Source organism: Cariama cristata, unplaced genomic scaffold, assembly GCF_000690535.1.
Source record: "Cariama cristata isolate BGI_N322 unplaced genomic scaffold, ASM69053v1 scaffold3401, whole genome shotgun sequence".
NCBI classification, from domain to species: Eukaryota; Metazoa; Chordata; class Aves; order Cariamiformes; family Cariamidae; genus Cariama; species Cariama cristata.
Window position 1 is genome coordinate 12,703 of NW_009597367.1, and position 23,595 is coordinate 36,297.

The 23,595-nt window shown below is 36.3% G+C and overlaps 1 protein-coding gene across 1 annotated transcript in view; it reads right to left on the bottom strand.

Annotated features, from left to right (window-relative positions):
• Positions 1–1,623: 1,623 nt before the first annotated feature.
• PHIP (pleckstrin homology domain interacting protein) overlaps positions 1,624–23,595 on the bottom strand; it is an 82,144-nt gene continuing 60,172 nt past the window's right edge. Inside the window, 16 exon segments of the mRNA XM_009708824.1 lie at positions 1,624–2,828; positions 4,682–4,843; positions 5,163–5,443; positions 5,911–6,074; positions 8,179–8,331; positions 10,007–10,156; positions 10,461–10,511; positions 10,912–10,984; positions 12,932–13,057; positions 15,079–15,199; positions 16,289–16,444; positions 17,947–18,008; positions 18,222–18,333; positions 22,601–22,683; positions 22,901–23,025; positions 23,427–23,534. Of these exon segments, the coding sequence (XP_009707126.1) occupies positions 2,185–2,828; positions 4,682–4,843; positions 5,163–5,443; positions 5,911–6,074; positions 8,179–8,331; positions 10,007–10,156; positions 10,461–10,511; positions 10,912–10,984; positions 12,932–13,057; positions 15,079–15,199; positions 16,289–16,444; positions 17,947–18,008; positions 18,222–18,333; positions 22,601–22,683; positions 22,901–23,025; positions 23,427–23,534 (2,571 nt within the window). The 3' untranslated portion in view covers positions 1,624–2,184.

Consider the following 23,595-nt stretch of genomic DNA (forward strand, 5'->3'; position numbering starts at 1 on the left):
GCTGCTGATCTTACCACATGTTTAGTGACTCCATTTGAATTGCATGATAAAGAAATACTTGTTAGAAAAAAATAAATATACCAACAAATGAAATGCAAACTAATCCCTGCTCCCCAAATTCATATCCGTAACAATTCAAAGAGGATCTGGAAAATATTTTAATAATTTTCTGTAGCAAAATGCATAATGAACTACACAAAACTAGGTATGGCGGATACTAATATGCTATCCGCAGTAGCGTATTTCTATTCCTTTTGGTGCCAGACAACAATGTTCTTTGTTCAAACATTTAAGCTTTTTTTTGTAACAGAAAATAAAGAGTGAAGAATCAGGCCTCAAATACGTATATAGAATCTGTGCATATTTAAGGTCTTAATTCTGTATGCCCTCCCTTCCAGATCTTGCAGATAATGTTTGTATTTAACAAAAAATTATTAAGTAAGGGTGTACAGAATTGAGGTTTCATTTCAGGTTTATTTTTTCAACTACGTTAGGGTCACACACATTTTTCACACTACCCAAACTTCCAAAATAATGTATAACCAGAAAATTTTGGTTACATTTTTGTACCATACCAGATCTCAGAAAATATGACTACTTCTGTATTTTTTTTTTCCGTAAAACTGGACAATATTTTTTTAAGTGATAGAAAATGGTATTAAAGTTTGTTTGTAAAGGTATAAAATAACTAAATGTACCATAAACAAATAAATAACTGCTTTTCTTTTTCAGAGCAGTACATATAACAATACATTCCCCTAAGTCATATAGTTATCATTTACAATAGACAACTTAATTTTACTAAGGATGCAAGAAATAATAGAATACAAGGCACAATCATTAAATGGAATTTTTCTTTAGGGTGTATATTGACTTATGTCAGCGTGATATACCATAAAAAGTGCAGAAAAACACAATGTGCAATGAGACCACTGTATAAAACATGATTGCATAAAAAGTGATTTGGCCTTTTAACCTTAATAATTGAAAATAACCAATCTTCCCCTTAAAATTAAACTATAAAGTATGACATTTTAAAATTTATTTTCAATTCTAGTGCTATCTAAAAAATCCTGAAAAAAATCTATACCTGGGTAATATTTTATATGTATGTGTTTATGTATATATTAATATATACACATACACTCTTCTTTGTAGATCATTTTAGCCTCTTAAGCATGTCTAAAGTTGTAGAAACAACAATCAATCTGGATCAGAAAGTAAACATCATCATTCCATACCTGTCCTGTAATTTCCTTGAATCCTTTAACCAATTATACATTTTGCCTAAAACATCTCTGTCAAAGGACCCCACCAGTGCATTATTTTCTACCAAAAGTACCAAAAAGGATACATTTCAGAGCAATGTGAACAACTTACTATTTAAAACAATACACAGCTTTTATCACTGCAAATGGTATGCTGTACTGACACTCGAAAAGAAAAAAGGCTTTCCACTGCACTGATTCTCAGTCTTTGGCACAATAAACAGAGATTTAGTGATTGATACAAGAATCAAGGTCTGAAAAATTAGACATTAGTCAAACTTTTTCCAATGTGGATATATATATATATATTTTTGTGATTACATTTTTGCTATGTTTGGCAGAACTTGGATAAACCAACAGCCTGTGCTAGGCTTCTTTTGCAGCTGAACGTTCCATCACAACTGAAATTGAGCATTTTCAGATTAGCAAAGTTTGGTATTTTTGTATTTAATAGAAATGTAAGTGAATTTACTGCCACTTTTTGCCAAAACCTGCCTTCCTAGGCAACTTGACTTTACAATCAAAGTGTACCTTGCTTGGTCAAAAATAGACTTCTGTTTTCAGTCTGCGGCATTAAAAGTTCTATCACCTTTTTTTTAATCGTGTAGATACTATGCACTACTCGAGCAGAGTAGTTCTCAACTCTGTCAGTCAGAAATTGCTTCAATTATTCTCAACTGTGAACAAAATGACTGTTGAAATGCATAACCTATTTGGAGGGCAATAAATAGCAAAAGTTTAAAATATATATTTCTTTCAAAGAATGTTCTTTCAGTTTATTTTTTGCTAAATTTTTCTCCCCAAATCAGAACATACTCTTCTAACCCATAATAGCAGCAGGGAAGCAGAAGTCTGTTCTGCTGTTCCTTAACTGTACCTGCTTCGTAGGATTCTGAAGTAAAACCCTTGGTAAAAATTACCAACCAATCAAATTAGCTTTTGCTTTCTCAGTCAACTTTCGGACTCTGCCTCTGCTTGATGTTCCAAAAGTTAAGGAGGTGTCTTCAAACAATAGCTGCCTTTGCTCTTCCTCAGAGTCATCCTCATTGTAAAAGGCTGTCCTCCTACCCTGGTTTCTAGTTCTCATGTGAGGTTCAGAATCTTTAAGCTCTTCAGACCCCTCCTCCATAGGCTCATCTATCTTTTTCCTCCTGCTCCTCGTTTGCATTTTAACATTCGCAGGAACTACGAGGTCCGAGCCTGGCTGATGGGGCTTTATCTTCCTTTTTGGTTTTCTACCCCCACGGCCTTTTTTTTGTAACAAGTCTTCCTTCATATTATTTTCAGAAAGAGAATTGCATGCAGTAGAAGCAGAGGCTTCCTCTGGTATATCCCTTGCGGTCTGGATTGTATTCTGCTCTGCAACCTTTTGCTGTTCAACAACTTGTAGCCTTTTTGGTTTTCTGCCTCTTTTCTTGTGCACCACTTCACAGCTACTGTTATTTGTCTCCACCTTCGGTTTCCGTCCGGGACCTCTTTTAACTGGAGGTTTCGACGGCTGTCCTCCGTGTCCGTTTACCTGAATGCTTCCTGATGCCAAAGCATTATTCTTGCAATCTGCTGTAAAGAAATGAGAGTACTTATCACGTAACAGATTTGCATTTACATTCATTTTCACAGTGCCTTAATAAAACTCTTACTAAAATATCTGAATGGATTCACAGTGACTGCCAATCTGTCAAAATCTAAGAAGCCCAAAGTAGAGCTCAAAGAGCTTCATGCCAGTATGCAGTGCGGGCTTACTTCTAGTTGGACTTAGCTCAAGGTAGCTTGAAGAAAAAAAAAAAAAAAGAAAGAGAGGAGGAAAGAAAGAAAGAAAGGAAGGGAGGAAAAGGGAACAGCACAAGTGTTTCTCTTGGCTGATACAGCACCAGTGGACAAAAACTCCTGTTCGGTATCTGCAACAGTAAAAAGTTGCTCGAGAAGCATTACTGCAAGGGTCAGGAATGCTTCATAGCAGGTCACCTCTGCAGAAATGACAAAGTTTCAGCCTGAGGTAGCACCCTTTATAGCCAGTTCATTATCATTATTAATAATACAGTTATTTCAACAGTAAGTGGGGAAAAGGGTAGAAAAGTGGGAGATTTTAATAATAATTTTTTAAAAAACTATGCAATTTGCACAGATTTCTGACACTAACAGACACACGGCAGAAGGTATTTGCTTGGAGACTTTTATGGGCTACACATTTTCCTTAGGTGAGTGGTACCCAGGTTCCTCAGTGGGGCACATCCCAGGGCCCCTTATGGAGAGGGTCTGATAGCACAGCCCTTGCCCACAACATGACCAGAACAGACTCCTCGTCAGCTCAGTAAATCGTCCGGTCCTTTGACGGAACACCCATGCACAGCTCCTGCTGTGTTCAAATGTGCCCCGCCAAGCACTACAAGCACCGGCCTCCGCTGTCACACGAGTGGGTGTGCAGGAGAGAAGGGATCACGGCAACAACATTCAGACACCTCTGACATGACCAAACATCTGGTGGTGTAATGGGGGCATGTTTAGCCATGCAATGTGGTAACAGCTGAGGCCTTTGTGAGAAAGCTTGCAAGGAATGGACAGATGATTTAACTTATCAAACCACACGCGGCTTTTTCAGAAGCATGGAAGAGTAAGAAAGAACAGATGATCCTCAGGGAGAGGAGAGCTACAAGGAGTAACCAGATTAATTAGGTGAGGCCCAATTTGCAGACTACTGTTTCTCCATCTTCAGAGTAAAGATGCTTAGTGGATCCACCTGCTTCACAGCAGCTTCGTAACAGTTCAAAGCTCCTTCATAAACAGGAAAGCTTTTATGACTAGGAGATCTTATTTCAGTCTCAGAAGCTTTAAGGTATCCAGACATCAAAAGACCAAGCAAGTTCAGTCCGAAGATGACATGAAACTAGGTCTGGTCAATCCATACAAATACACTGAACAGAAGCAGTAAACACTGCATAGTTCTATTTTGCTTGTGGCAAAAAAATGAAAGAAGTTGCAGCTGGGATGCTTGTGGTTGTATAGAGTGTCATCAGAGTCAGCGTTACTGACCCAAATATAACCCCTGTGTAAGTTTCATCAGGTAAAACCCACAGGGTTTAACATCTAACCCTGCAAAGTCTGCTTTGGAGTCTGAGAACTCACAACGTGACCTTTGTAATCATTTAAATGAAGGTACAGATATGTTAACGTACCAAAATTGGCTAGAGAACACAGTTCTCGCACCATGGAACTGGTGTTCAGAGTAGTCAAAACCGTGGTAATTTATCAAGAAGGAAACTAACTGTGACTGAGTTGTTCCATTAGACTTCCCTATTCTGCTAAATCATAACGCATACTGATTTCCCCACCCCCAAATTATCACAACTGAAGTGCAACACTAGAGCCACTACATCAGGAGGTGGCGAGGGGGAAGTTCCAAAGAAACTCCGTACCTTGTTGATTAACAGTGGAGGATTTTACTTTGCGCTTGATTTGCTTCTCTTTCTCGGGATTTTCTCTTGTGGAGTTATTCCTAGTGTTATGACTGTAATCAGATTGACTAGGGATTGATACAATATTCTGGTTCTTGGAATGTTTAGTTGAATTCTCCAGTACTAGAAGGACAAAAAGAAAAAAAAAAATTATTCAAGCTAAGTAGTTTATACCACATTCAATCTTATCTGGCTAAAAAAGGAAGTTTCATTCTACTACAAACAAACAATTCAAATCGGTGATCTAGAAGTGAGAAAGCTTCCTGGATAAACATAGCCTAACTTGTTCCGTTTTCCTCTGAAGAACCTCAAAGGCCCAGCAGCTTGAAAGCAGAACCAGTCTTAACTGAGACAAATACATTGGATTTCCAAAAAGCAAGCTTTATGTTTAAAAACATTCATAGCTTAAAAAAAAAAGAAAATAAAAAAAAACCCAACTTGCCTGACTTTCCTGACCCTGCAGTAGTATTAGACTTTGTAATTAAAGGCTTTATTGTTAAAGGCTTTGCTCCTGAAGAAGTAGATGGTTGCTCTGTAACAGCTACATCTGTTATCGCTCGATTGCTTCTAGTCCGCACAAGGGAAGAGGTTTCAGCCGCTTTTCCATTCATCTGAGGTGGCGGATGTCGCAGTGCTGTTAACCGTGCAGGTGCAGAAGATGAAGAAGTGGCAGAGGTTTCTGCCTTCAGCTGAGGTTTTATTAATCTCCTCTTCCTTTCGGGGCTGCAAAAGGAGTAACAACTTGTTTCCTGGATGACCACTTTTTTATTTTACAGGAATACATAAAGTTAAATGCTAGTATCTGAGACCGTGGGAGTAAAACAATTATCTTTGTATGAAGTATGTTAAAAATACATTTACTGTGGAAATTCATGTAGTTGTGAGCCTCCGAAAAGTGAATCTTTACAATAAATGCTACAGTTACGTGACAAAGCATGATGCCATCACTATCCTAACAATGCTGTTTTACTGTACATGTATTTGAACTTTAAGCACTTAGACTATAACAGCTCTAAGTAAAGTTTAAAACTCTTCTACATCATAGGGACTTGCATGTCAAAGCTATCATTCTGCAATATAGGGAATAGTAAAGGAAGTATTAAGAAAAAAAAAAAATGTACTAAGTTCTACTGTTTAGGTAGGTCAAACTTGTGCAGCGTGTCATGAATACTGTGAAGGAATTAATGTACCTGGATGCAACACTACTGGAAACTGAGCTGCTTCTACTTCTTTTTTTCCTTCGTTTCTTTATTGTATTTCTTTTATGAAAGCGTAGGGCAGATTTATAATCTGATAAAATAGAACTTATGTGTTCTTCAAAGAAAGCAGAAAGGCGCAAACTCATGCTGTAGATCTAAAAAAGAAAAGTCAGTAAACAATCAAGTTTTATACTTTTCTAAAGCATCATTTTATTTATTTATCATTGTACAACAGCTAGAAAAGTAAATTGATTAAGGAAACGTTTTAAGGAAAGTTACAGTCTGTCTCAACAAATTTACACCAATCCACGTGTAGGTTTGTTTTAACTATTTTCATGGTTTTGAAAAGTATATTACAACTGAAGATCAAACACAAAAGGAGAAATTAGAAAAACCGCCTTTTCAACTGCCTGTCCAGAATGCATCCCTTTCTAGCTTCAGCAGAAACCACAAAGACAGATCCTTAATGGAATTTTACTGTATTATACCTAGGGTCAAGAAATCTAATTTTCTTCTGTATTAAGTTGCATCCTTATATCCTATATTTGAATATCAGTCTGTTCCTCTTATGGGCGAACTGATACTACCAGTGAATTGGTTGCAACAGGTACAATAATATATTAGAATTACGTAGGCGTACGTTTTCCTTCTTTCTTTTTTTTCTCTAGCTTTGGATGATTTACAGATAGCGCCAATCAAACTTAGTTTAGATCACAACAAATTATCTCAGCACAGTTGCTATTCATTCTGGAAACAAAAAAATGCAGAAGTGAACTGTCTAGGTACTTTAAGAAGGGACGTGGCACCTTCTTAGAATATGAAACACAAAGACAGTATTAAAAAGCTGCCTACCTAATGACACACCAGACAAACTGAGCATCAGACTAAACAGTAAGTGTGACACATTCTGTGTGCATTACTGGAGAGGATGTCCAAAGAAATTTCATAAGAAAATAGGTAAAAAACTATATGTCTAATGTGCCAAGAAAAAAAAAGCTGACGGGTTTAGGTTTGCTCTTCAAGTAAGCAGTGATATCAAGTAAGATGCTAAAAATATCACTGGATGACAAGTCACAGTAAAAACATCACCATTCAACAACTATATGTTGCATGCACTGAAAATGCATAGGTTCTGGAATATTAAAATTCTTGACATCAGAACCTTCCATTTCTACTTCTAAGTAAAATAAAAAAGATCTACAAGTTTACTACTAAACCAGTGTGTTTGAAAGAAACATGAAAAAATAGGAAAATGTCAGAAGAATCTGTGAAACCACATGGAGCTGAGATAATGTCAAGCATTCTCCTATCTTGGTTTGAGGAGATCAAGACGAGAAAGAAAAACCACAAAAGAATCCAGACCTGCCCCAAAAGCCCTGCCCTTTGATGCAACTGAAAGACAAGAGACTGATTCTTAGGCAGCCCAAACAGTGAGTGGGATTGTTTATTACTGACTGAAGAAAGAGAATCACTCATCAGTCCTTCTTGCTACTCACCTACTAAGGAATTTGTCCCTATGTTTTAAGACAATAGAGTCCTGATGATTAATATGCTATTCAGAACAGCCAAACATAAAAGCTATTAATAATTCTAGTCTAACACCTAATGCGTATTAGTAGAAGAAAAGCTACACAGAAGCCTTCAACACACGTAACTATACATTTATAACTTTCACTGCTAACAGATACTGCACCTAACAAGTCAATTTGAGAGAAAATATTATTAACTCTACATGGCAGGGCATTTCAGTATCAGCTCAGTAAGAATGGCTTTGTAGGCTCATACTTTATGTAAACAGTTCTGTTTCCAAGAAATCCTAAGTGCTTCATTACAATCTCACTGCATACTGGTGAACAGCATAGAATTTCATTAACCTCTACTCTCTACACCTGGGCATTTCAGTTTGGGGCAACCTCCAAAGTGGAGGAGTTTGGGGCTCTGTGTGTGTTTTGAAAATCTAGTTTCTTCCCCAAAATATCCGTTAAATTCCACAATCATGTTTCTACAGATCTTTCCTTCAACATGGTTCTCTCTCTAGATCTACTTTCAAATATTTACTTTTGAAACACACTTGCAGAACTTTAGGCATTTAAACAGCATACATCCCTTTCCTTTAAAATACAAAGCTATACTACTTTCTCAAAAATACTCACGTTTGAAGATCAGAAATAATGAAACTTGTTTTTAAAGTAATCAATTACACTGTATCTCTGTTTTTCTGTCCTGTTTTTTCTGAAATAAGTATTCTTTCAAACTTACCCTTGATCTTTTACTCGGTGTATAGGCCTTGGAATTGCTGAAAATGAGTCTCACATCTTTACATAACTCCATTGGTGACTCATAGTTGCCAGCTTCCAGTGTTTCTCTAACAGTAGCAAAATCCATAGGAGTGTCAATAATATCTCTGTAATCCTGTTAAGAAAGAGTAAAGCAATATATTACAATTTTTTTTACAATTACAAGACTTAATGTATCATTTTCATTAGGATGCACTTGATAAACATGTTTAAACCAAATGTCCTCTTTAAATAGGTAGGGAAGACTGCCAAAGACATTTTGCTCCTTCCTACTCATACATAACGTAACTCCTCGCAGACATACTTGACAGGATCGAGGTTAGAAATTAACTGACAGAAGATTTAATTCATCTTGTAAACAGATTTACTGCAATGCAGAGCTCAATATTTTGTGTCCTAAGGGTTATGTTACTGACACACTGTCATGAAGATAACCGTGATATAAAAGTATGACTACAAGCTTTCTGGGTGGCTTAACAGCTAAAACTTGCTATTAAGCCTAATACTGTTTTTACATATTAGCTTTAAAATATGAAGTTTGAATATTTGAACCTGATCAGGGGCTTAAACGCATCCCTGCTGAAACCTGCGCAGTTTCCCAAATGGAGACCTGACAATTTAGGAAAGTAGTATTAAAATAATGAAAACTCCACAGGCTTAAATAGTACCTTGTTCAAGCCAATGACAAAACTTTTTTTCTAGGCTATGGAAGAAACAGAGGAATATCCATACAACAAAAAGCTTTAATGCCAAAATTAACCAAAAACTTAACTTAATCCATCAAATCAAACAGAACCTGTGTGAGTGCCTCTGAACATTAAACAGGTTTGTGACACCAGGGAGCAGAGTGCTTCATGCCCAAGACTAGTAAGGCGCTCTCTATCAGCTCATTTGAGGATCTCAAACACAAAGGGCCACTCGTAGTTAGCCACAGCATAAAGTTTAGGTTACTTCAATAATTATGGTACCCAATGGCTGCAGAAGTGTCAACACAGACCCACTAGTGACTTCTGAAAGAGAAGCGTTTCTTTTCTGTAATTGGGACGATTAATTTCCCCCAAATCGATCACCGTAGAGTGGTATTTTCAAGAAAAACTTAAGACATGCTAGAAGGAAAACCTTTGCTTTGCTACTTAGAGTAAAACTAGCCTAAAAGGCTAAAAGAGATCCAAGGCAGTAAGACTTCTGTGTTAAAATATTCTGTAGTTACAAATGGCTGCTCATGGCTATCTGAATCCCAGTGTAATCCCCGAGGCAGAAAGCAAATTTGGGAAAGTCACTGTTACTGCAGTTAATGGTTCACTACAGTTCTTCAGTGGGTACTTTTTATATCACAATCATCTGGGCTTGATGCAGAAAAATTACTTTCAGTTTTTGTACTTCTGAAATGAAAACAAGGAAAAATCCATGACAGCATTTGTCACGTGCAACCACCAGACATATGCACTTCATATATGACCATTTTGGCATCTTAATTGCAAAAGCTGTAATTTACTTAACAACATAGGCATCCCTGAATATAAAACAAATAAAAAACATTTTGCAACAAAAGTATTTGAGAAAGAAGTACAATTCCTCTTGAAATTACTTTAAAAAGACAATAAATATTATTATCAGGTGACAACCAGGCACTGAAAAAAAAATTCAGTCAATAGAGCTGCCTGAAGTTTCTATTAAAAGAGTTGGAAAAATGGTCACAGTTGAAAAAAAACCAAACAACTGAACAAAAACCCACCAAAAAACACCTAACAACTGGATTATAACCAGCCTTCCTGTTCTAAAATACTCACTGGATATTCAAGGAGATCCACTGGTTGTCGAAATGGTTCTGAGTCTTCACACTGAAAAATGAGATTCAGCAGCTCCTGGCATTGCTTCTTCCATGACTGAATGTCATATGACTGAGCTCTATTACGCAGCCGCCGCTTTGGCTGATGATCCTGAAATTACAATATTGTCTGGTATATATTAAGTAAAATAGCCATTTTTACAAAATCTAATGGAAAAGGGACCCCGCAGGATATAAATTCTAATTAATGAATTCATAACATGCAGCAGCACAGAAAGAAACGCTTTTACACTGAACAGCTCAGTAGAACAACACGTCAGTTTAAGCTCGAAACTTCTCAAAAGCTGACATTACATGATAATAAAAACATTCAGTTTTACATTCCTTTGTTTACAAATGCATTTCTAATTATTTATAGTACTACAAATCATTAAAAAAAATTTTTTTTTTTTTACCTTTCTTTTTCTAGTGGAAGTTCCTGGCACATTTGTATCTTTCTCTTCTTCCTTTGAGCAAGATAATGAGTCGCATAGAAAGGTTAAAAAAATATAAGCATATATGAGTAGGTGAGTTCTTTTATACTTCACTTATAATTCGAGTCTTTACAGTTCTATCCCTGTCCCTCTGGGAAGCATTTCATGTGACCGTCATTTTTGAGAACCTCTCAGAAGTCTAAGTATCATCTAAATTCTCCAGCGAACAGTTAAAGCTCTCTGCACTAAAGGAGGAGGCTGGATTTTTCTACCCAGTTACCCAGCTGACAAAAAGAAACATTTAATTAACAGAAAAAGTACACCCCACTCCCTTACAGTGACTGAAAACAGTACTTTCGTATCCAACAGGACACAGACAGTGGCCCCATTTCTCCAGTCCATCAATGCCAACGGCTAAGACACAACCACTTACCTCATCAGAGTCAGACAACACTTTCTTCTTCATTGCATTGTATAATGGAATTATGTCATAGCAACTCTGGTCTCTGTGTAAAAAGAAATACACACTAACATTTATTTTTCCATCTTCACCTATGGGATCAACTGTATTTTGCCTAGGATAAGGAAAATGTTTATGAAGCCATTCCCACATAAAATGATAAAGTGTTTAGTGCTATATGAATACTAAGAGGACTGCAGTAATAAGAGAAGCTAATCTGCTCAAAAAGCTGTAAAACATAAACCACTTAACAGTGTCAATGTTTTAAAATTAAAAATCATAATCCTTTACCATGAATTTATTAGCATTAGAAAAATCTAATACTATACTATATAAAGGGCTCTGGGGCCCATCTAGCTTTATAAGAAACACTACAGTGGATTTTGTGCACAAAACTGCAATTTAATACATTAGCACCCACACCGTAAGACACTTGAAATGTAATGTTTGTGTAAGGACTAACACTGTTATTGTATTAACCTGCATAACTAAATCCACAAAACAAACACCAATTTTCAATTCTTGTATAACATAGCAAACTCCTACATAAAAGAAAGCCCAAAGGTGTTCTACTATGTAGCAATACACACCACCAGAAAAAGGGAGTAAACACTCAGCAACTCTACATTGGAATCATAATCCATAATACAGGCTACTGTGATTATCACGAGAACAGCTGGGGAGAAGGTGAAAAAAAGATCAAGCAACACTCCTCCACCATTTTCTGCTTTTTAGAAGACTTAGGTAACTTGGAGACTAAGCCTTAGATTCTCAGAGGTATCTAGATATTTCACTCTCGTTAGAACCACGGGGTTTGCCTTCTATAGTCTAAGCCTACAGTTAGAACCCTAAGAAGGAAAAAATCTGGGCTTTATATGCATTGCTAGTTCACTTAGATGAGTATATTAATAGACACAAGCCATAAGACATTGTTAAATACGAATATCCATGTGTTGCACTAATTTAGCTAAGCCAATTAAAAACATGCACTTTGAAAAACCCTGAGCTGCTTAATTAATCAGAAAAAAAACCATGTAGGAGTAAGAGGTTAAAGAACAAAATTAGTAATAGAGAAGGCCTTTAGATACGTATTCTGTTCCTAAAGGTGTATTTCACTAAAACGTTTAACATCTGAGGCAGTTAAGTATTTTTCACTCTCCAGCCAGTTATCAGGAATCACAAGACACTGAAGATACCAAAGATTTATGTATGGCATCAAAGTCCTAGATTTCCAAATACATAATACAATTCTAATGTTTTTAAGAACACAAGAAATAAAAAAGAACAAGATTCAATTTAACACTGAGAAACTAGATCACTAAAAACGTCATGATTTTTGTTGAACTAATGAAATATCTTGCCGTTTCTAAAAGGTGGGAACGGCAGCATTCACTGTCTAGAAGCAAATCAAGGCAGTGGACATGCTCAGTAAGCTCTTCTTACAAACTTTGGGTCTGCAGACGTGCCAACTGACTGTGAGAAATCTGAAACATTTCTCACTGAGTTTTTCTATAGACAATAATAAAAAAGAACATTTGAAAGACAACTATTTCTGTCAACTACAAAGCCTCCAATTTTTATTTTGCATACCAAACACCATTTTCAATCACATTATAAATTGTAAAGACTTTAGAATTAAATGCCCACCATTATGTTAACCCAGGCAGCATTCAAACTCAAAATCAGAACTCCTAACTTACCTATAAATATATCTATCATTCCATGAAGATACTCACACTCATTTTCATCCTTTAGCAGAAAGTCTCTTAAAATAAAATGCCATGCCAATCTATGCCAGTCAATATATTATAAAACTTCTTGTTTTGCAAACATACATATTCTTTGACAAGGTAAGCTTTATTCTATTCTGCCCCAACAACAGACAAGAGGCTTATTCAAGCTGCAGAACTATCTCACTTTAAAATTCAGACCTGAAAAGACTAAATACCTTGGTAAGAGACAGGAATAACAACAGACCTACTAAGCAACTCACTTTATGAAGTGTAGCAGAAGATCGGTGACAAATTTGGCAGATTTGACAATAGGACTTCCAGGTTCATTAAACGTGCGAGTATTATGTTCTATGTACCGGACTTCCCACATTAATGAAGAAAGGCGCCTGTGTATGAGAGGAAGGAAGAGGAGAGGGGAGGGAAGGGGGAGAGAGGAGAAAAAAAGACAAGACTTCATTTCAGTAATATATATGAAACAGGAGAGAAACCCTTACATCCTTCTTCCAATGTATTATCCCAAGTCATCATTTTTTCACATTAAATCAGAAAACATGCCTGCTTTGATATGTTGCCCTATGTGACGAGCAGAAGGCAGCTTCCTCAGGCTTCCTGCTCTCATGTTATGTCCTGCAGTAATTTATACAAACGGCTTTAAAAATATACTGCTGACACTCCTCGGGAAAATTCAGCTTTAATTATTCCTTTATGATATGCATAACCCACCCTGTATCACCTCTTAAGTCACAGCTGAGGATTAACAAAATAGTAATACAATTATTAGATATATAATTTTTTCTAACACAGACAACAATCATATTTCCTCACATAGCTCTGATTTAATGATCTAACTACAGAATAGTGACATTATGAAAAATGATGCACAAAAGCAAAAATAACTGAAAAAATTAGATCCAAATCTCAAAAAAAGATATAATAAAGAAAAAATACATACTATTTCGAACAAAAACTCCGACAGCACAGAAGTTACAAATATATACAATCTTCTATTTTCATACTAGCAAAACATGATGAAAAGAAATGCTACACAAGTGCTTTGCAGAGTGAAGCAGGTGATCATTTAATGTTTAGCATAGCATAAGCATTTAGATGCAATTTAATCATGTTTATGGGTCCAGGATTTAGTTCTACACAATGCCAGTAGTTACTGGGAAAGACTGTATTTCTTCTGTTTTGTTTTGCTTTTTTAAGAAAAACATACAAGCATCCTAAGATTCCTGATTCAGAAGAGAAAAAAATATGTTTTAAGGTAAGCCTCATGAAAAGGTACCAAAATCACAAGTGATCTGAACAATCCCTCCTGCAGAAGGCAGCAAACCCAATTTCACTGGAAAGCACAACACAAGCTAGTTGCTTATTACCTAATCAGGCCTTGGCAATACTACGAACCAATACAACCAGAAATACTGAAGAAGGCATGCTGATTACCAAAAAAATAACTGCTTACTCTTTTGACAAGAGAAACAAAATCCAGCAAAAAGTCCTTGCCACCTCTTACTGCAAAGCAGCACATTATAGAAGTGAAAGCTGGATTACCTTGTATCACACGATAAACATGCAACAATAAATGTGCATTATTGCACTGTAACGTATAAAAAAATAGGTTTTTTTTTGAAAATGAAAAAATGATTTTATTTTGGAATTCAATATTCAGTTAGTATGCATGAAGTACTACAAATTAACTTTGAAATTTGGCCCAAAACAAAATGTTATCCATGTCTATTCAAAACAAGTATTAAGAGGGACACTGATTTTCAAACCAGAAATACCCCAAGAACCAAAGGAAATAGAGCATACTCCTACACAGGTAATATTTACTGAAAGAAATTACAGCAACTGCAATCAGAGTTTAGGAAAACATCAAAACAGTGTCTAAAAGTTAAAACTTGTTTTTGTTGCTGTCCAACAATTTAGAATTTCAAGGCCAATAATTTACAAAGCTATTTTCTGTGTAGTTTCTTAAGTGATAATGCAAGATTTATTTTTTTAAAGTGCATTAGGACAATGCACTTGACATATTTCTAAGGTTTCACTTATTAAAAAACAATTATTTTAAAAAAAATTATAAAGTGGAAACTTAAGGCTTTTGACTAAAAGTCATTTTACTGTCATACCTAGTCTCTGGTCCTGCAATTTGAATCTCACATGGAATAAGTCATTTGCGTAAGCAGGAATCTGAACACCACGTAATTCTAAAATACAGTTTGGAGAAGAGATGTTCAACCCCTTTTAAAGTTTTATAAAATGGAAACCTAGATCAAGGATAGAAGATGGGACAAACAGAAAGCACACACCTGTACCCACCTCCTAGTTGGATATTACAAGACAAAGAGCTACCAAAAATACAGTTGGCAGTATTTCAAAGCGGGAACCGAGACTTAGATCTAACCTGTAAAATCTGCTTTCCAGTCTTTGTTTAATGGTACTGAGGTCTGTGGGATATGCCACAACAGTGCAATACATTGGGTAAGCTTGAAGATCCACAGGTGCCACAAATGCAGAAGCAATATCTAGATAGAATGGAAAAAAAAGAAAATAATTGAACTTACATACCACAAAAGTCCCTTAGCAGTTTCAAGATTCAGCCCTCCACAACGTATGTTATTTCTTCATGCTTGAAACACATAGCACTTTCCCCAAAATTACAACAGTAACTACTCTAGAAATTCCGAACAATTTGTGATATTCTACACATAAAAGTGCTTGCTGAGGTGTACACTAAGTACCATCACTGCAGTGACTACCCCGTCTGTTGCGCATGAAGCACCACACTCCTCAGAAACATGGCAAGTGCATGCAAAATACATTTGAAAAGTAAACTTAAATGTATACATTATACATATGTGAAGACGTGCAATTCAGTATTGTTATTTACACCACAGACTCATTTCATTTGGTTTTATATTGCCACTCTCCCATCTTCAAACAAAGCAATGCATTAAATTCTCACCATAAAAGTTACAGTACTATTTCAATCTCATTAAGATATGAGGAAAATTCACACTCAAAATAAAAGAGAAACACAATCTCCTGTCCCTACCTAACAGCAAAGCAACCTTCTAAACCCAATCCACCATAATGCTAGAAGGCTGCTGAGCAATTTAACTCTATGCACCTACACAAACTTGGTTTTTTCCTCCTGTGCTTAGAATCATCGTGTGTATCATTCTAACATTTTAGACCTCAAGGGAAAATACCGTAATACAGAAACATAAAAAAACCTTTAAGTCGCTCTCAAAAGTCTTTAAACACAGAAAGTATGTTGTTGCTAAACAGACTGCTCTTCTCCTAAAAGCTGTTTACTTACTCTTATGAATGTTCTAGCAACTGCTACTTTGTACCAATATGCACCACATACGCCACAGTTCAATCCCAAACTAAGCAGTACGCCATACAGCGTAATGTAAAATGTAAAACCATTACTCTTACACGACCCAGTGAAAACAACTAAAATTTCATTTCCTCACAATTTTTTTATAATGTAATTCTGCAATTTGAATTACCACACTATACGGGTATTTCCTTTCTTTTGGAAGCAAAGGGAAGCTGCTTATGAAAAACAGAACACAAAAACATTTCCAGTATTATTCAGGATTTACCTAGAGTCATGAGTTGGTTTATCCCTGCAATAATTCTGTCACACTCCTCATCTCGGGTCCTGGAACCCCACTCTCCATCCAGAGGTTTGTAGAGCAGCGTTCTACGTTCGTCGTCTGTTAAAGGAACACTAGTTCCCAGTTCTTCTGGAAACACAGCTAGAACGTAACATGAAAACTATATAAAACATAAATCTTTGTATCTTGTATAATACATATGCTTGTAATTCAAAGATATATAACATCATTTTACTAACCAAAACAAATGCATAGTTCCTGATTTGCTCAAAGACATTCTGGATGCATCCAGTATCCTTTCTGTATATTGTTGTATGTTAAATTTAAATCCTCACAATGCAGTTTGGTATACAAGTCCTACATGCAACAAGACTTATCCTCGTCCAAGTAGCTAATTGTAGAATTTATTTTAGAACCAACTAAGACATTCTTTTATAGTACTTAAAATTTGTGGGTTTTTTGGTTGTTTTTTTTAAAACCTAAAATTCTTGGTAATAAATTATTTTGGTAATGAATGGTTGGTGATTTTTCAGATGGAGTTTAAGATAATGACTTCGATGCTCACACTAAAACATTCTCCAGGCAGTGGTTCCACCTTGTCACAGTTCTGTGAGGTCAAATGCTAAAACCAGAGCTCCTGAGCAAGCAAATTAAAAGTGCCATCACCCTAGCATTCTTGAGGACCTACCAACTTTGACAGTTTATAAAGTAACAGCAAATTTTCAGAGTATGATGCAAGTTGCTCCTCTTTAACAATTTTTTTTTTAAAGGAAGGTGTAACAAAAGTCAGTATTTGTGGATACAGCAAAGAAAATCAGGTTCAGGTTTGGTTATCTGCCTATTTTAATTAATTATTTTGGTCATTTTATCACTCTAACATCTTTATTTTACTTAGGATGAAGAGGTACCCATTAAAGAAGGGCTGAACCAAAATGAAAAGTTGAAATGAACATATTTACAACTTAAAAGAATTAAGAATTATTTACGGTTACTGATATGGTTCCTTATGAGTGACAATATTATCAAACGTTTCCCAGGAAACACAAGGACAAAATGCCGATTCTACTTTGGTTTTTAACCAGACTTTTATGAAATCTTCCAAAAAAACCTAAGTGAGGAAAGAAGAAATACTACATTCTTGTCCATGAACAGTGCCCATGCTATGCTGTCCACTCTGCGGCACGTGTCTCTGCCACAGGTGCTGGGCCAGACGGGGAGCAAATCCTACCCTTACCAAACTATCTCACAGGTGCGTGTTGCATCTTCAATGCACTGAATGCCTGCAGGCACGCTGACAGGTCTCAGGGCAGGCAGTTTCCTCAAGCTGACATAGGTTTATCTTCAATCCTCCCTAACTGTACAGAAAGTTAACTTTAACCGTACATCAACTGATATAAGTTTCTGTTTATTTCCAACATATCCTTAGTTTGTCTAAGTATGGCTGCATGGTTTTTCCAGTTCATTTATCTTGATCCACTTTTAGTTTAGTAATTGATTTAAGGATGTTCTTCAAATGCAACTGGTTTGTGGACCTTTCCCCGACTCCCAAAGAGAAGCAGGATTATTTAGGTAAAACCATACAACATTTTTTTTCCTTCTTCAAATACACTCTTAAAGCAAATTATATTATTAATGTACCATACCATTACTTGGTATCAGCTCCATGTCCCAAGGGCTCATCTTCTCAGTATCACCATTGTCCCAGCTTAAAGATAACCACATTTAAATTATCTACTAATGTTGCTTCAATAATGTAATTATTTAATGTTTGTAACATAACTTATTTATATACTACAGAGTATGACAATAAACTGGTACAGTGAGATGCATGACTGAATTTAATGAAAGCAAGTTGCTCAGTCAGTACTTCAAATGACGTAACTAATTAAAATAAAAGACTGAAGATAAATTTGCTAACCAGACATTGTAGCACTGAAATAAGCTATCAGGATAATCAGGCTGAAGAGGTTCCTGGCTTTCAATTGTTCCAAACCACCAAGCATCATCTATCACTGACCTGAAACGATCACCTAGGTAAGAACACAAAATAATTTAATCAATACAAGGCACCTTACTCCTCCCAAGAAAAGCAGTTTTTAGATACCTTTGGCTTGATCTTGAATACAGAAATCCTTTTGAACACTTGTAGCATCAACAGGCAAGCATGAGTCACACAGTTTTTTTTTTTTTAAAAAATTATTCAGTTCTTTCGAAAGGCTGCTTTTAAACCAAAATGAAAGCTAATATTGCATTAAAAAAAATTGACTTGCAGATCTATCTACATATTCTCTCTATATGAATTTATTTCTTAATTTCATATAAAAGGTAAGACATTTCAATGCTATAGCTTTAAGATTCAAATCTACTTGCATTAAACACTCTATGCTATCTTAAAATAACTGAGCACTGTGACACTTTTGTACAGGGAATATTTTACATGCTGCTGAGCTCCTCCTCCTTAGTTTCTGAAGTACTTTTTCAGCTACCCAAATGTAACTCAGAGTTTCATTCCCTTTACGATGCAGGCAATCTGACCACTAAAAGAATAAAATTTATTAAAGCTTCGTCAAAAGGTTAGCGAAGTAATTTACTATGACTTGAAATGGTTTCACGACTGCACAGCATTTGCCTAGCTGAGAAAAAAGGTCAGAAGCGTTATTAAAAAAAAAATTACACATGAGAATACATGTACTACACCCCATCATAAATTCTATCATTTTCTGTAACACACACTACACAATTTAGAAACAATTTTTAGTCAAGTATTCAGTTTGCTCCATACAAGAACAAATCTAATTTAAGTCTGAGATTCCAAGAACTGCATTTTTGTTTTTGTGGGATTTTAATATACACACACTTTCTCAACTGCTGCAATGTTTGTTCTATTTCAATACATCCATGCTCTGTCCAAATGCTTGCTTCAGTTGTCTGAATTAATAGGAAGTAAATATATTCTCAAAAATGTTCCGCTTTCTTTACTGCACTTTTTTATTCAATGGATTGCAAGTAATTCTAGGACAATTACAAGCCTTCCATTAATAGTCCTAATTGTGCTGAACGTAATAGAACCAAGTATACCAGAAATAACTGAAATGCAAGATCAAAAACGTAAATAAGGGCTGATGCTTTATTTTAAAGGAGTAAATTATTCTGAAGAGCTCTTGAAGTACAGTCTCCCAACATGGCATTCCCTAGCGATCAGTTTTACAAAGAAATGTGTGTAGGTACAACTGTGACTGCTGCCTTTATGGGGCTATCGAAACCACTGGAAGGAGCGTATACTGGCAGCTGTTTCTGCTTTCTCAAGAGCCACCGCATCCTATGAACAGAATGTTAAAGCAGAAAACATGATTGAAAAAGCCCACAAAACCACCTCCTGAATCACTATTTTTCCCAATGTCTTCTCTGTTACCTCACCTATATGGACAGCACACCAAAAATGCTTATTTGAAGAAGGATTTAGCGTAATTTTCAAGAACTGTGTATCATCAGATGCCAGTTTGTTGAAAATATAAAATGTATGTTGAACTTAAAGTGGCTGCTATGTAAGAGACAGGTATGCACTCCTGTCTAAGGCATCCAGCTAAACCTGCAGGAATCCTACTGGAACAGCTTCTGGCCCAAGTATTAATCTTGTAGTTAAACTATAATAAGACAAAGATATGCAATAAATAGAATCTGAGCAGAAATCAGAACCTATCACTTCTCAAAAACTTCCCAAGTTTGACCTTTCTGAAGGGTTTCATACATTAATATACATTTAATATTAAAAAATATAAGTATCATAGATAAGCAAATATTCTTCCCTAAAACAAACAAAATGCAAACAACAACAAAAACATACCACAAAAAAAACCACAAACAAAACAAACCCACAACACCACCAAAATACCAAGGATTGTTCTTGGTTAAAAGACTGATGTTTTAATGACTTAAAGTGGAGTCAGAATCCAGTGACTCGCCAAAGAGTAGCTATAAAAACATTGATTTGTAGGCCAAGTGTCAGAAATCACAGAGGAATAAGAAAAGATAGTAACAGCAGTCCTGAGAAGACAAACCAGCAACTGCATGACATGAAAAAAATAACAGTTTGTTGATGTAGAGCTATGGTGAAATTTCAGAAGACTTGAGCATGTCAGACAAATCTTGGGGATTTCATATTCATGTGGTTAAAGAGTCAGGAACAGTTTAATGTACAATTCTAAGGCATTTCTCCTTATCCTGGTAGAAAATACGATCTACTTTCAAGGAACATTTTTATATTGTCTTCCACACTGCAACACAATAGTGCACGATTTGTTCCAAGTACGTAAGCATACACTAGTAAAATATCTGAAGTGTCAATGTAGAGATCAGGGTAGCACTCCGGACAGCCCCTGGAAGATCTGTTAACAGTTTTAACAGCAGTGTCCTTGCTATCTATGCTTTAGCATTTCATATGGTCTGAAAGGAGACTATTTAATCACTATTTTTACCATCCAAAAGAGGAACTGAAGAATGAACTCTAACACACACTCGTCAGAGTTACAAGCTGGTATTAGGCATTACCGGCCTGAAACTCGCGCTATTTACATTGAAGGTTTGATAAAATGTTCTGGCACTTTCAATACTTTTTGCATAGCTCCAATTCTTTCCACACAAGTTTCTCAAAATACAGTTGCCAGCCCAGGAAGGAGATGCTACCTGTGCTCGTTGTCTTAAGAGCAGCAAGGGTAACATTTCAAAGTCACTCCTCTACTCCTGGATTTCTCTCACGACAGCTGACAGATGACTTCTGGCTAGGCTGTTCACATACAAGATCACGACAGCTGACTTCTGGCTAGGCTGTTCACATACAAGGTATGGCAGTGTCCTGGTTTGGCTAAAACAGGACCATTTCTCCTCTCAGTAGATTTCACCTTTAGTTAAGTTTCTTCTAAGTAACTGCCCTTGCTGAAGCTAACTTCATGTTTTTCAGACAGTGTCTGCTTTCAGAACTGGTAACGCTTGATGTTTACAGGTGTTACTACAGTAATGGTAGGATTGGTATGCAGAAAGGCCCATGTTTGTACTTATTCCTGTGGGAACCAAGGTCCCTGCTGGCTCTCTTGTGGTCCACAAGTGAAAAGGTGTAAAAGGGTCATGCCTGCAGGACAGCATGGACGGGAGAGGTGACCAAAAACTGACCAACAAGGTATTCCATCCCATCCACGTCGTACTCAGTATAAAGCTAGGGATCACGGGGGTCAGCCCTTCATCTTTCATGGCCAGCGTTCCTGTGGGACCCTGCTTGTTCTCCTGCCTCCGATCCAGATCCATGCATTCCTGAAACTGGCTCCTGTCTGCTGCAGGGTCCAGTCCAGGACAAATTTCTCTCTTAGAGGAACAGAGTTCATCCTCAACTCTGAAGAATCAGTAATTCTTGCTTAATCTTTTAAGTTTCAGGGACAATCTACAGCTGTTCTTATGAATGAGAACATGTTTTCCTGGTCTCCTGAAAAAAACCCACCACTTAGAGGATTATTTTGTCATAATGCAGCTTTCTCCCACCCTAGTTCGATTTCATTGTTGAAAGGTCATCTTTGTTATCATATGGAAAAGATGACTAGGAAATAAATTGGACTGAAGGACATGCCTGTCATGGACACTCTCCAGTATCCAACACTTTGAAATAACTAAGCACAGACAAAGTAAAATGAATCAAAAACATTCCCACGTCACATGGCAGTGAATTATAATTACATACACTTCAATGAAGCTCAACCATACACGGTTTAGAACAGAATTCCAACAAGTATAAAGAGATGAGAAGGGCATTCTCTTTGTACAATCTACAGATCGTAACTTTCAAATGCTGGAGAAGGGGATTCTGTATTTCTGGCAGAAATTCCAGAAATTGGGGGGGTGGGTGGGAAGAAAATATTCTAGTAGCAACAGAGTCGTAAAAGGGCCTTCAATCAAAAAAATTAATAAATAGAGACAAGCAATATATAGGCTACAGTAAGTTATCAGTTACCAATAAACACCATATTTCTAAAAAGTATTCTGAATTACTCTCTGCAAACACACAACTGGCATCTGCTTTGCACTTTCTTTCACAGATTGTCTTCAGTATTTTGTTTGCTTGCTGCAGCTTCAGTCAAGGATAAAGTAGGACTCCGCATCCAAGTATGGACAGAGCTTATTCTCCAATTTCAGCACAGTATCAGGATTTATTTACCATAATCTACTTTTTAGCAAGTTATCATGAAAATAGGTAGACACTTAAGAAAAAAACAAAACAACCAACCACACCAAAAAACTCCCCACACAACTCACCTATATTCCATCTCCTATGTTTTGCATCATCAAACTGCTGCCTCAAAACTAGGAAATCTATGACATCTGGCATATCATGGTACCTAATCAGAACAGAACACACAACTATTAAGCGGTAAAACAGCAAAAGCATAACGTAAAACACTTACATAAAAAAGTTACACTTTGAATTCAACACTTCAAAAGCAAAAGCTCAAGTCATGATATTAATGGTATCTTTTAACTCTCCACCACACCTGCCACACACACACCCCCCTGCCAAGAAAGCCCCCAATGCGAATACAATATTGCTTTCCTTACTTCATGGTGAATGATCCTCCAGTTAGTTTACCCGTATCAGGGTCAAGAAAAGCTAGTTTAAGACAGCAAAGAGTAGGCAATCCCACTTCATACTTAATCCCAACTATTTTCATCAGCTCTTGCTCCTGAAATAAACAAAATGTTACATACCAACATTGAAGTTAAGATGGACTATAACAACTTTCTGAAACATGAAAATATGGGCATAGTGAAAAGACCAGATTTCTGCCAGAACATGTCAAAATAAAGTCTCTGAAATTTAGTCTTTCAAAACAAGCTATTATTTCACAATGTAACTTGTTTGAAAAATATTTTGCTATGAAGTGTAACCACCTCATCTGCTGAAGCAGATGCAAAAAGAAGTACAGTTTAAGGTCTGATTTCATTTGACTATTTGTCAACTTTTTCCTCTTACCTTAAAATATTAAGAGTACAACCTTAGAAACATCTGTATCAAGAATCTTCAGTTAGTTTCCAAACTTCTTTTATTATTAAGATACAAACAAAAGTAAAAAAGAAGTCATACCCGTAATTCCATTTTATGCCATGGTTGTTTTTTGGGATTAATACTATATATTTTATTCTTCTTAGCCATTACAACATATGCTTCATGACCTTGTCGGAAATAGTAGACCTGAAAGTGAAATGTGACAGTTATCTAACAAAGACATGGATGAGCTGAAATGCTAGCATAT